Source organism: Myodes glareolus, chromosome 14 (assembly GCF_982192425.1).
Source record: "Myodes glareolus chromosome 14, mMyoGla1.1, whole genome shotgun sequence".
Lineage (NCBI taxonomy): Eukaryota > Metazoa > Chordata > Mammalia > Rodentia > Cricetidae > Myodes > Myodes glareolus.
Window position 1 is genome coordinate 11,348,005 of NC_142039.1, and position 13,955 is coordinate 11,361,959.

Here is a 13,955-nt window from a genome sequence, read left to right on the forward strand (position 1 = left end):
ATAAAAGATCGAAGTGCCTTGCCATTTTCCCTCTCTCTCTGCCCCTGCTTTGGGACTCTTGTGTAAGTTTTCCTTCATTCTGTTTATTAAAGCTGTATCTTTTATATTAAGCTAGTCTGGTTAATTTTTAACTACCGATCGACCCCACCCCATCATCAACTATAAGTTTTGAGGGGTAAAACAAAAAATATGAAACAGTAACAAAAAAAAAGTCTCTTCAGATTAGGTGTGGGACAATGTCCTAGACATCTAAAATTGGTGCTATTTTCTAACATTTTCTTTCAAATTGTTTCGATCTTTTGTAGCCAGGATTATTTGGTGGGTATGATATGATTGGATATTCTGAATTTATAGAGAAATAACATAGATCGTTTTATTCTTAGTAGATTTTATGGACTTATGGGAGTATTTTCTATCCCCTAAAATTTCTCTTTCCTTTTTCCTAAACTGGAAACTGGCAATGACTCATTTGGATTTTTATAATTTCTGAAGAAAAAGGAATAATTCATATAGCTATTGGATTTTTACCTTGAAAACCTGGGTTTATTTGTGTCTTAGAGGCAGTTTACAGAGAGGTCTTGGAAATAGACTATCCAGAGGTAACACACTGGGTGTGTGTGTGTGTGTGTGTGTGTGTGTGTGTGTTTAAGGTGTGTTAAAAATCAAGAACGAAGCAATGAAATGGGAAATTTAAAAATCCACATGCTGAAACATTAAGGTACACACTTATCCCTGCTATGAGGAGATATGCAATGAATCTTGTTGAATTTTTTCAACCTCAGTAACCAATAGATACTTGCTAAGCATGTGGGAACTAGGGTCTGGAGGAGAATCAAATGGTGAGTGTTGAACAGAATTTTTCACTACTAAAACATTCTTAGCCTTTTGCTGTTGTTTGTATATATTTATTAAGCTAACAACTATTAAGACACCAACTATGCCTTAAATGAATTATTTAGAGTTAGTAATTGAATCTGCATGAACATAGTATAAGATAGGAACATCACCATTGGTATTTTACAGGTAAGAAATAAGGCAAAAAATATTATGTCACTTGATTTCAGAGACACAGAGAGCAAGTGGGTGCCAAGGACTCTTGTTGCAGAACTGGGTATAAATGCTACTTAGCATTAATAGCAATGTCTGTATTAGGTGAATGTTTTCAATTAGGAAATGGCTGTACCTCAATTGTATTTGGTTGAAATAGATATCCCTCTAAATTAAGAATGTTTTTTACTACAATAATGAACATTCGTTTCTTTTTCAGTATATACCCTTCCTTCTTCCCATATTATGGAATGGATATTTAACTCTTTGAGATTTGTATTGGATCATTTTCGAAGAAACTAATAAAAATAGGGCTATAATTTTGTTATCTTTTGCTATGTGTGTTTGTTTCTATATTAACTTGTCTATAAAGTCATAAACTTCAAGTTGTGAGCTCAAATAGACTCCTTAATAGAGCCATTCTTCAGGCTTATTTAAAAAAATGAATTGATCCTTATTTAACATATTACAAGGCAATTCACAGAGAAGTTATTTAAGGAAGCACAATTAAGATTATCTTCTTTATTATTGTGCATAACTGTATTTTTATTTATTGAAGCATCAGCCCTAAACATCTCCAAGTCTCATCAGGCAGAGATCATAGGGACCATGTGGAGGAGCCTCTCTTCATGTACATATGTCAGGCAACTGAGGAGCGACTTCTAGAAATAATGGGGAGGGGGTCAAAGTTTCAAAAGGTTTGTTTAGAGGACTAGAGAGAAGGGAGTAGGGGAGGAACGGGGAAAGCTTGGTGGCCGGGGATTGGGGGGGGAGTGAGGTAGGATGAATATGGGATCAGGGAACAATATATTTCAACTAAGGGAGCCATTTTAGGGTTTACAGGAGACTTGATTATATATGGGATCCCAGGTCCAAGGAGAAATCCCCCTGATTGCTCTCTGGACAGAGGAGAGAGTGCCTGAATCGGCCATGGCCCATGACCATACTGATGTATATTTTGCTTATCACCATAGATCCTTCCTCTGGCGAAGGACGGCTATGCAGTCGGAGGCCCACATTGGAGCACCGGATTGAGCCCCCCGAGGTCCGGAGGGGGAGCGGAAGGAGGAGGAATATGAAAAACGAAATCAGTACTGCGAGGGATGCTATCACCCACTGATACAAGGGAACGGATCTGATGAGAGTTTACCAGGGCCAGCCGGACTGGGACTGAACGAGGACGTGATCTAGCCAGATTCTCGGAATTTGGCCGGATTCTCTGACTGTGGCTGGCCCGGGGTCTTTCTGAAAAGCCATTGACTATGACACTGGGACCTGTTTCCTCTGCATATGCTGGATTTTGGGGATCCAGTCTGCTTGGACGCTAGCCTTCCTGGACCTGGAGGGAGGGGGAGGGAGCTGGAGCTTCCCACAGGGCAGGAAACCCTGACTGCCCTGGGGGACGGAGGGGAAGGGGGGGAGTGGGGGGAGTGGGAGGGTGTTGGGAAGGGGGGCGGAAATGGAAACTTTTATAATTTAATAAAATTTACTAAAAAAAAAAAAAAAAGGTTTGTTTCTGATGAACTGGAGTACTTTGAAGCAGGCCTGCTCATAACATGGGCAGATAACATCACTCATGCAAAAGTCACAGTTTTAACTCCCTTGGTGAAATGATATTTTAATAAAGAGCAACAGAAAAATTAATTCACATAAAGTATTTGATCTCTCCCAGAGGCTTGTGTCCACGTGGGTAAGAAAAGAAAACCACAAGAGTGTCTTTCATTGGCAGTATGTACCACATAAGACTGTTTTGGAACTCAAACCAAAGAATTTCTCTTAAAGAGTTTTGCAAACTGAAACTGTACAAACTTATTTATAATTATTTTTGACCTTTACTAGGTAATTCTGTAAAGAATATCTGTAGCTAGACTTCACACTTAGATGTGTCAGAAAGGATTGCAGAATTCTGTCACAATTCTGTCTGAATGCAGGTCTAATCTTGGAGCAGCATTTAAAAACCTCCTAAGTATAGCTCCTAAGGTCATGCTTGATGTAAACTTAAATTTTATTTCTCATGCATGCATTGGCAGCCAGTTTCTAATCTGTTTAACAGGCTTATTTTTGTCACTTTAAGATATATATATATATATATATATATATATATATATATATATAATTTTCTTTATATTTTATACTGTTTTAAAAATAAATTTTAAAGAGAAAACTTCTGCATGGTAGAAAAGTGAAGTTGGACTGGGAATGATGGAGCAGGTGATCAAACTGGACACTCTGAATGTGGCTGTCAATGAGCGCTGACTGAGAAGCCAAGGACAATGGCTCTGGGTTTTGATTCTACTGCATGAACTGACTTTGTAGGAACCTGGTTTGTTTAGATGCTCACCTTTATAAACCTGGATGGAGGGGGGAGGACCCTGGACTTCCCACAGGGCAGGAAACCCTGACTGCTCTTAGGACTAGAAAGGGAGGGAGAGGTGGGGAGTGGAAGGGAAAAGGGAGGTGGGGAGGAGGTGGAAATTTTTAAAAAATAAATAAATAAAAAAGAAAAGTGAAGTTACTGTCGCAATTGATCAATGAGAAGGTACTACAGCTTCTAAACTATTTTAATTCCATTCAAGTTCACTGTTGAGATCTTAACTTCCAAAGATGGTATTATAAGTTAAAATATTTGAGCTGACAACATCGAATTAATATACAAACATAGATGTATGGAGCAAATCTTTTCTTCTGACATACGACCCAGTAGAAAGGTACTACCTCTAAACATCCCATGAACTGGAAGGATGGTTTGGGGATTCTGGTATCTACATCAATGTGCAGTACATTTCTGTTTTACTTAGACACAAAGTTTGTGACATAACGTGTTGTAGTAACCCAAATGATTGTGGAAGACGTGACTTTTTAATGGGGATTTTAAAGTGTACAGTTATTAAGCAGCACTTTTCAACTGATCTGTGTGTACAGACAAAGTTCCCAGAATGACACATTTTATAAATATATAGAAAGGGAGAAAACAGCCGCACGCTAAGTGTGTTTCTAGATGTGAAAGCTTCCCAGAGACTCACCAGTTGTGCAGTTCTTGAATTCAATATCATCAATTGCAGCTCCACCTCCTAGATCCTTTGTTCTGATTCCTTGAAATATGACTTCGAAATTCCTTAATTTTCCCAAAAGAATGGTGGCCTTTTGCCAATGATTATCAGGGTCTGGCTTGCTTTGTTGCCATACTTCTGACAGTCCTTTATCTGTCTGAAATGAAAAAAGTTCACATTAGTGGAAAAGCTAAGGTCCTTAATAATAAGAAAAAATAATGCATGGCACTGGAGCTCTTAAACAGTGAAAATTCTAGTGACCTCCCCACACCCCTGTCCCCAGGAAATCTGACCGGAAGTTCCACAGCCCTGAGATAAGGAACCCTGATGACCCACAGCATGGGAAAGCTAACTCCATCCTTAATAAAAGAGCTGGCCTCCCAGACTTGGGAAAGCTTGCCCCACCCCACATGACACCCTGGGAGAGCTGGCTCCGCCCCTCGATGAGAGTGCTGTCCTAATGGCCTCCACTAATCAACTGAACTTTGACACAGGCACACATCTAGCACTTGGAGTAGTCATACCCCAAATCTACACCATCTATATGACCTGCTGGGGTGTGTGAAGTGACTGGTCCTACAGAACCTTAGTCGCAGGACCACCATGACTTGGGACAACAGGATATTTGAGAAGAGTTTTAGTGAGGGTCTAGTTTTGATGACATAGCAAAGTCAGAGACCTTGAACCTGGCCAACAGCTCCGGACAGAGTGAACATTAGCAAAGAAAGCTGTTTGGACAGAGGGATAAACTGCGTGATACACAGCCGTTCCCAACATCACTAAGATGCATGCAGAAGCAATGGAAGGGAGAGAGAGAGACAGAGGAGCAAATTGTTTTTCATTTCTTTTCAAAGACTATTAATTTTTATCTTATTTTTATTCCTTTTTATCTTTCCTGGGGGGAGCACTACAAGAGAAAGGGGAGGATATGGAGAAATTGGGAGATGAGTTGGATTGGGATGTGAAATTCCCAAGGAATCAATAAAAATTTGAAAACTTATATAAACAGTTGACCTCTGATAGCATCCATGCTGTTGTTTATCTCACCCAAACAGACACGCTGGACTGCCTGCATGTTTTCCCAAAGCAATACCGGTTGGCATAGCAGTGAACATGCTTTAGTATATGCAGAGATATTATCATGACAGTGTTCTCATCAGTTAAATCCACCTGTCCTTACATATAAGACAGATTCTTATTGAAAGAAATTATGGGATTACTGAGTTTATAGTTCTGGAAACCTCTTCTCTACTTTTAACACATTGTAACTAATTATTCTGGTTATACATTTCTCCTAAAGAGCTTTGTTCACTGACAGAGAAAGAAGCCAGAGGCCAAAGGATTAATGGGAAATCAGTTATCTCTGTGCAGCGATTTGAAGTAAGAAGGAAAGTGATACTTGTCCAACTCAGTCAGATTTCAAATATCCTATTATTACACACTCAGAGTATTTTTACTATTCAAAACTATAAATATCTGTGAACCAGCTATACTGGTTTCAGGATATAATTTTTCAAGCTAAGACTTAATTTAAAAATACATAAGCAAATATTTCCTCAGAATAGTGAAGGTTAAAGTAGATAACATGTTAATATGTGAATGCTTCTAGGATTGTATCATGATGATATTTGAGATAATCATCAGTGTGATAGTGGGGCAAGGCCAGTTCAGGCACCCTCTCCTCTGCTGTCCAAGGACTTAGCTGGGGACATACCCGTGGACATCTGGGAACCCCTCTAGAGCCAAGTCTTTTGCCAACCCTAAAATGGCTCCCTTAATGTAGATATATTCTTCCCTGCTCCTATATTCGCCCTTCCTCCATCTCCACCCTCCCTATCCCCCAAGCTCTCCCCAGTCTTTCTCTTCTCTCTTCTCTCTCCCACTCTCCCCTTCTCCTATCCCCATCCCCGCCCCTACCTCCACACCCATGCTCCCAACTTTTGCCCTGCGATCTTGTTTGCTTCCAATTACCAGGAGGATCTATATATTTTTTTCTTTGGGTTCACCTTGTTATTTGGCTTCTCTAGGCTTGTGAATCTTTGGCCGACGTGGGATGGAGATTAGAGACAGAGACCCTCATCAGAGCAATGGACTGAGTTCCCAAGGTCCAGTTGAAGAACAGAATGAGGGAGAAGATGAGCAAACAAATCAGGACCGTGAGCAGTTGGTCCATTCACTGAGACAGCGTGCCTGATCTAATGGGAGCTCACCAAATACAGCTGGACCAGGACTGAACCGAGCCTGTGATCAAACTGAACTCTCTGATTGTGGCTGCGAATGGGGGCTGACTGACAAACCATCGATAATAGCACTGGGACCTGTTTCTACTGCATGTGCTAGCTTTTGGGGACCCTAGTCCATTTGGATGCACAGTTTCCTAGGCCTGGATGGAATGGGGAGGGCCTTGGACTTCACACAGGGCAGGGTACCCTGCCCTCTCTTAAGGAGGGAGGGGGAAGGAGGGGAAGTGGGGGAGCAGGAGCGGAATGGGAGGAGGGGAGGAATTGTAAATTTTTGAATGGAAAAATAAAAAAAAAAACCATTATATCATGATCTAGCATACGCCATAACCCTAATGATCAAAATGTGGGAAAAACCAACACCTACATGAAGCTAACAGACAAGATAGTTGAGACGCAGAAAACTTTGCTTTGCTGCTTTGTGGTGTTTTGTTTCGAGCTTTTCTGGAAAGCTGTATATCAGCTTCTAGGCATGTCTATGGGGAGTTTACCTTGACTGTTCTGAGATAGGAAAACTTGCCCACTGTTCCTTGTTTGTATCCTGGACAGTAAAAATGAAAAGAGAGAGCTGACCGGGTTCAGCACACTCTGCGTGGGACTGGGAATGTGAGGAGCTGGTTCATGTTCCAGTTGCCCCAATTTCGCCTGTAGGATGAACTGTACCCTTGAAAAGTGAAGCAAAATGAACTTTTTCTCTCTCTGGTGCTATTGTCAGGTTATCTTATCATAACAACAACAGAGAAATGGGACAGGATGATTTAATAGATCACAATGACGGATATTGACCAAAGGAGAAAGTGTTGACATCACATTGCACCTATGGTTAGCATCCAAACACACAGCACTACCCTCTGCTCTGTCACTGATCTTCCCTAACGAGTTCACAATAAGAATGTGGCCTCAGAGGGTAGCGATTTGTAATTGTCTTTCTTATCTCTTTGGAGAACCCACTACCCAGCTCCTAAATAAATCACACAAAGGTTTGTTCTTATTTATGAATGCCTGGCCATAGCTTGGCTTGTTTCTAGCCAGCTTTTCTTAACTTAAATTATCCCATTTATGTTTTGACTCTGGGATTTTATCTTTATTTTTTACTTTATTTCTTATTCGGTGGCTGACTGTGTAACTGGGTGACTGTGTCCACTTCTTTATACTGTTCCTCAATCTTTTTCTCTCCAGACTTCTCCTCCTATTTCTTTTCCCTTCTTGCCAGACCCACCTATCCTTTCTCCTGACTTGCTATTGACAATCCAACTCTATATTAGACCAATCAGGTGTTTCAGACCAAGGACCAGCTCCACAGAGTTAGAAAAATGCAACAAAAAAGCATGCAACACATCTTTGCATCATTAAACAAACATTCCACAGCATAAATAAATGTGACACATCTTAAAATAATAATCTACAACAGTAATCAAGTAACAAAAGAAGGTGAACATTTAATAGAATACCATCTAGAAAATCAGGCATGATGTTCACATGAATTTATAATGCACAGATAGGAAACATATGATTTATTTGTATTTAAAAGATATAGGGAAATTTACAAAGAGAAATTTCTGAAGAAGGGTATAAGGGAGTGATATATTTACAATTTCTTGCTTTGAATAATTAATGCATACATTTAATGCCTCATTCTGTGGAGGTATAGATACTTGATCCAATTGTTGTTTTATGTATTAAGGGAACACACAGAAGGTGGAACTATGTATCATTGATGTGAAATTAATTTTACAACATAAATAGCAATTTAAAGATAAAGCTTTTGCTAGTATTTCCTAATATATGATTATCCTCAGAGATTTGTGAGATACCTGAATTAAAGGAGATAGGATTAGGAATTTCATCTTTTTGATAACCAAAGATCTTTTCAAGGTTAGTCTTTGACTCTTGGTGATCTTTTTGTGATTGAGAATCAAAGGAATGATAAATTAAATTAAAGATTAAACTGAGGGGATCTTTCTGACACTTAAGAATATCAGAGACAGGGGTATTGATGAAAGCCTGTCTTAATTTATAAATTGTAACATCTTTCCAGGCATCCACTTGTGTAACTCATACAATACCCTTGAGATGTTCTAATCTTGAAAAGGTTTTCAACAAATAACATCAAAGAAAATCATGTCATCCCTTTAATAAATAAAATATGAATCATTTCTTGAATCTTATAACTAGTTTTCTATTAAAAATTAAAAAGACTGAGAGACTTTAACAAGGCACTTTGATTTTTTACATGGACAAAAATATAAAATGAGAGCTAATTATGTTGTGAATCTTCCATAATGGGGTATCATAGGCTATCATTTTAATAAATTCTAGCACTTTATATACTCTCATATATATATATATATGTATATATATATATATAGGAATACAGCATCAATTCTTATTCCTATAATTGCCAATTCCTTTTCCTTAATACATATTTCTTTTTACATGCCTATATACTCATTCATTTATTGAAAAAACATACACTGCTTATATAGTGACGATTTCAATGGTACATTCTTGAATAAAATGGGGGAGGGGAGATGGAGCCTACCCTCAGGAAGTTAAGTAGTCTAATATATAGAGTTCACAAAAACAAATTGCTATACTGACTCCCTTTCTCTCACACACATTTTTACAACGTGGGTTTGTGATCAACTCCAAGTTCTTTGCTTCTCTACTCATTTATTAATGTCGTGAGTTCAATTCTTTCTAAGGATGTATGATAAATGTCACAAACATCCATTCCATAATTTTTCCATTAACTGTCCATAGGCATAATGTTTGTATACACATAGAGTTTAATTCAAGATCCCTTAAAATACTTAATTAAAGTTATATATATATATATATATATACATATACAATTTAGTTAAATTTCAAAAGTGGAAGAAACATTACTCCCTATATTTTAACAATTTCTTAAGCTAAGAATACATTGAATCGTCATGTGCACAGGAGACCACACAAGGTGTTTGCCTCCATGACTCATATAAAACTTTTTTTTATGTCAGGTAAAGAAAGGCAATGGGAAACACTAAGAAGATAAAGCCACTTCCCATTTTAAAATTGTGTTGACAGAGAAATTAACTCAGTGGTCTAGTCTGATACGTTTGCTATAAAAATACAAAGTTTTATCAAATAATGAAAAGTTTACCCTAAACCATTTGAGAAATGCTTCATTTTCCTCACTGACGTATTCATGATACTTGAAAGGTTTTTGCAGACCCTAAATCTTTTAATTATCTATTTATGCTATACCTATTGAGCTACCATACTTTTTCACAAACTATTTTAGCAATGTCTTTATTTCCTGCTAAGAAAAATTAAATTTCTTGGATATAAACTGCAGAATTGCTAGGGGTGTTGGGCAATAAGAAGTCATGAAGTCACAGGATGACAAAGTGTCAATTTGTCATCATCTATACAGTAGATGTGAAAAACAAGTTGTTTGAATAATCCAAGAGCCCTGATTGGTCTTTGTAGTCAAAACACTGGGAAAGGGCAAGTTTTGCAAGAAAGGTAGAACTTGATTGTTTACCACTCTACCACAAACAAACACTTCTGAAGAACCATCTGGTTTCCTCCACCTGAGTAGAGACCCACATTTCTTTCTGCACTAGAACTGCCCTCAAGGCTGTCTTAAATGATAGGAAACAGAGAATTTGTCACAGAGTTGTGATCTTGTTTTTTGACACACTTGTCATTTCTCTGTGGCACGGAACATTGAGGACAATCAATCACACACTAACTGCAAATAGTTAGATCACATTTTGGTGGTGGGAATTGAATACATAATCTTGAATATTTTAAACACATACTACATCCATGACCTGTGTACCTTACTCATATAACATTTACAGTATTTGAAAAACCATTGTTCTACCTTGTAAACACTCTCAAATGCAGCTGCCAAGATATTAGATGATTCAGAAGTGCACTGGGGTAGCAAAGGTTTTCTGATAACCAGTGGTTTGGGAGTATCAGAAGGTAACTGTATAGGTGATTTATAGTGGGTACTTTTTACAACAGTAAAACTTTCCTATAAATACATTCCTATACAATACTAAATATCCATGCAATACTAAAAATAATGGTAAACATAAGACATTGAGAATCAATCAAAATGCAATACTACAGTATTAAAATGACCCCAATGTTTTACTTAGGAGGGTGAATAGTCCAAATGATTTACAACCTGACAAATCACTCTAAATGAATGAACAATGTGTATAGCAAACTCAAAGACATAATAAATCTGTAAATAAATAGATTTGTAAGAAAAAGGAAAATAACTGCACATCAGCAATGTACTATAGTTAATAAAGTTCATAAGGAAGCAAGGCTTTCTTACTAAAATTTTGAAAGCATAGGTAAGAAATAGTAGGGTAAACTTCTTGCTATTCGAATAAAAGATTACAAACAGGATATTTGAGAAGATCTGAATGATTTGTGTGATAAGTGATCACATTTAGAGATACTATAAACTTATACTTATATCAGTCTAAAGAGATATTGGCACAGACGTATTTACAATTATATATGTGTACATAGAAATGTATGCAGATTACTTACACACAACCATATATATCTTCTATCACTACCACCTGAGAAGCTATGAGAATAAGAAGACCAGACCATCCAGGCGCATACTTGGTGCTTAGATCTATATTATAAATCTTATCTTGTACGGAAAAGGTACCGAATCTTAGTGAGACAGCAGAGACTAGACCTGGGCCATGTGTGTACCTGAACTTGATGTGTCTTACATTTTTCAGAAAGTGAAAAAGTGGCAAAATAAAGACCCAAATGGATAGAGGATGTGTCACAGGGTTGGAAAAGCAAAGCAGAAGAGTTATAGCCCACAGAGTGTTTAAATTTGAAAAAAAATCATATACGATTGCTTTATAATAACAATATATATAACAACAAATATAAAAAATCCCACAAATATAAATAAACCATACACTGAGAAAATGAGTGGGGGAAAGAGACAAATATCCTATGTCAAATAATTTTTAAAAAATTAATAGAGAAATATTGCTGATGAAGATACGGAGTTTAAATTGATAGCCTATGCTGGAGAGAATGTGGAGAGAGGGGAACTCTCATCCATTGTTGGTGGGAATGCAAACTTGTGCAGCCACTGTGGAAATCAGTGTGGCGATTTCTCAGGAAACTGGGAGTCAACCTCCCTTAAGACCCAGCAATTACACTCTTGGAAATATACCCAAGAGATGCCCTATCATACCACAAAAGCATTTGTTCAACTATGTTCATAGCTGCACTATTTGTAATAGCCAGAACCTGGAAACAACCTAGGTGCCCCTCAATAGAAGAATGGTTAAAAAAGGTGTGGAACATATACACATTAGAGTTTTACTCAGCGGTAAAAAACAATGACATCTTGAATTTTGCATGCAAGTGGATGGACATAGAAAACCCTTTACTGAGTGAGGTAACCCAGACCCAAAAAGAGGAATATGGTATGTATTCACTCATAAGTGGATTCTAGCCACAATTAAAGGTCTTTGAGCCTATTATTCGTGATCCTAGAGAAGCTAAATAAGAAGGTGAACCTGAGGAAAATCATGTAGTTATCCTCCTGGAGATTGGAAGTATACAAGAGTGCCAGGTAACCTCGGGTGCATGAGGGAATGGGGGGGTTGTTGGAAGGGGAGAGGGTTAGAGAGAAGGGAGTAGGGGAGGAATGGGGAAAGCTCGGGGGATTGGGATGGGGGAGGGAGGAAGGATGGATATGGGATCAGGGAAGTATATATCTCAACTAAGGAAGTCATTTTAGGGTTTACAAGAGACTTGATTACAAAGGGGATCCCAGGGCCAAGGAGAGATCCCCAGATTGTTCTCTGGACAGAGGAGAGGGTGCCTGAACCAGCCTTGGCCCATAACCATACTGATGAATATTTTGTGTATCACCATAGAACCTTCATCTGGCGATGGATGGAGATAGAGACAGAGACACACATTGGAGCATTGGACTTAACTCCCTAGGTCCAAACGAGAAGCAGAAGGAAAGAGAACGTGAGCAAAGAAGGCAGGACCAGAGGGAAGCTTCACCCGTTGATGGATGGAGATTGAGACAGAGACCCACATTGGAGCACTGGACTGAGCCCCCAAGGTCTAAATGAGGAGCAGAAGGAGGGAGAACATGAACAAGAAAAGCAGGACTGTGAGGAATGCGTTCACCCACTGATACATGGAGACTGATCTAATGAGAGTTCACCAAGGCCAGTTGGACTGGGACTGAAGGAGCATGTGATCCAACCAGATTCTCTGAATGTGGCTGACATGGGGTCTTTCTGAAAAGCCATTGACAATGACACTGGAACTTGTTTCCTCTGCATATACTGAATTTTTGGGATCCAGTCTGTTTGGATGCTCACCTTCCTGGACCTGGAGGGAGGGGGGAGGAACTTGAACTTCTCACAGGGCAGGAAACCCTGACTGCTCTTAGGGATGGAGAGGGAGGAGGAGAGGGAGTGGGGGGAGTGGGAGGGTGTTGGGAGGAGGGGCAGAAATGGAAACTTTTATAAATTAATAAACTTTTATAAAAAAAATTCTCACCCTTCGACTATGGGTTGCTGAGAAGCTCCAGTGTTTATGACATTATACAAAATAATTGGCTAGTATTTTTCAAAACTGCAAAAATTATCCCAAACAAGTCTCAGAAGGAGTATAGGAGGACAGAGTGCCATAGTAGTTTTGAATATTGGGTGTAAAACTAAGATACTGTATCTTGAATATCAACTTTAGGTAAAATTTTGAATTTTTAATGATGGTAGATATAAGCAGTTGGATATTAGATGATAATAATGAGTGACCATGGAATATATAGATGATCCCTCTACTATTTTGCTGAAATTATATCAATTTGTGTAAGATAAAAAATCAATAACTTTTAATATTTTGCTTATTTACATATATTATATGATATTTATTAACAATATATTGATGGTGATCTGATTAGTAGCTATGATCTATGAAATCAAATCTGTAAAGCTGGAAAAGTAATAAGTGTTAGAACTACTGACCTTAACTCATATTCACGTAATAAATACAGAGGGAATAGTCTCTAAATATTACAATTAAATAAAATGTATTTTGTGTATCTAGTGTGTTCGTAAATTCTTTTTGACTTAACCTCTTTTACATTCATCAACTGGGAAAACTTTAACTATTTTAAACAGGCATAATGATAACAAAAGGATAATGAAATCTGTAGTACCCCAAGAGATTGGGCACTATGCAGGAATTATGTTGACTCTAAATGACAACAAAATAAAATTCACTTCATAAATATGCAACTGAATTATCTCATGGAAACCAAAACTCACACACATTTGATAAACTATACATCAACATATTTGATAGTTATGTATAAATTAATGACATTTTCATTAAAAATAAGATGGAAACCAAGAGTAGTTAATGCACCTAAAACATGAGATACTCGGCACAGAAACTTCTTGCAAACAACTAGAAAATATCTGAAGGAAACTCTGGAGTTAGTGGCCGCTGTCTTTTAAGACATGGGAGGCAAAGCAAAGCATCCTTTGTTTGGATGTGTGGCCACAGACACTTTATAAAATATTCATTTTATGTTTGTTAT

At 38.0% G+C, this 13,955-nt stretch overlaps 1 protein-coding gene across 3 annotated transcripts in view; it reads right to left on the bottom strand.

The window, feature by feature from the left end:
- Malrd1 (MAM and LDL receptor class A domain containing 1) overlaps positions 1-13,955 on the bottom strand; it is a 614,092-nt gene that overhangs the window by 199,426 nt on the left and 400,711 nt on the right. For all 3 annotated transcript variants that reach the window (XM_087896346.1, XM_087896345.1, XM_087896344.1), the window contains one exon: positions 4,071-4,254. In XM_087896346.1, coding sequence (XP_087752472.1) covers positions 4,071-4,254 — 184 coding nt within the window. The remainder of the gene's footprint in view (positions 1-4,070; positions 4,255-13,955) is intronic.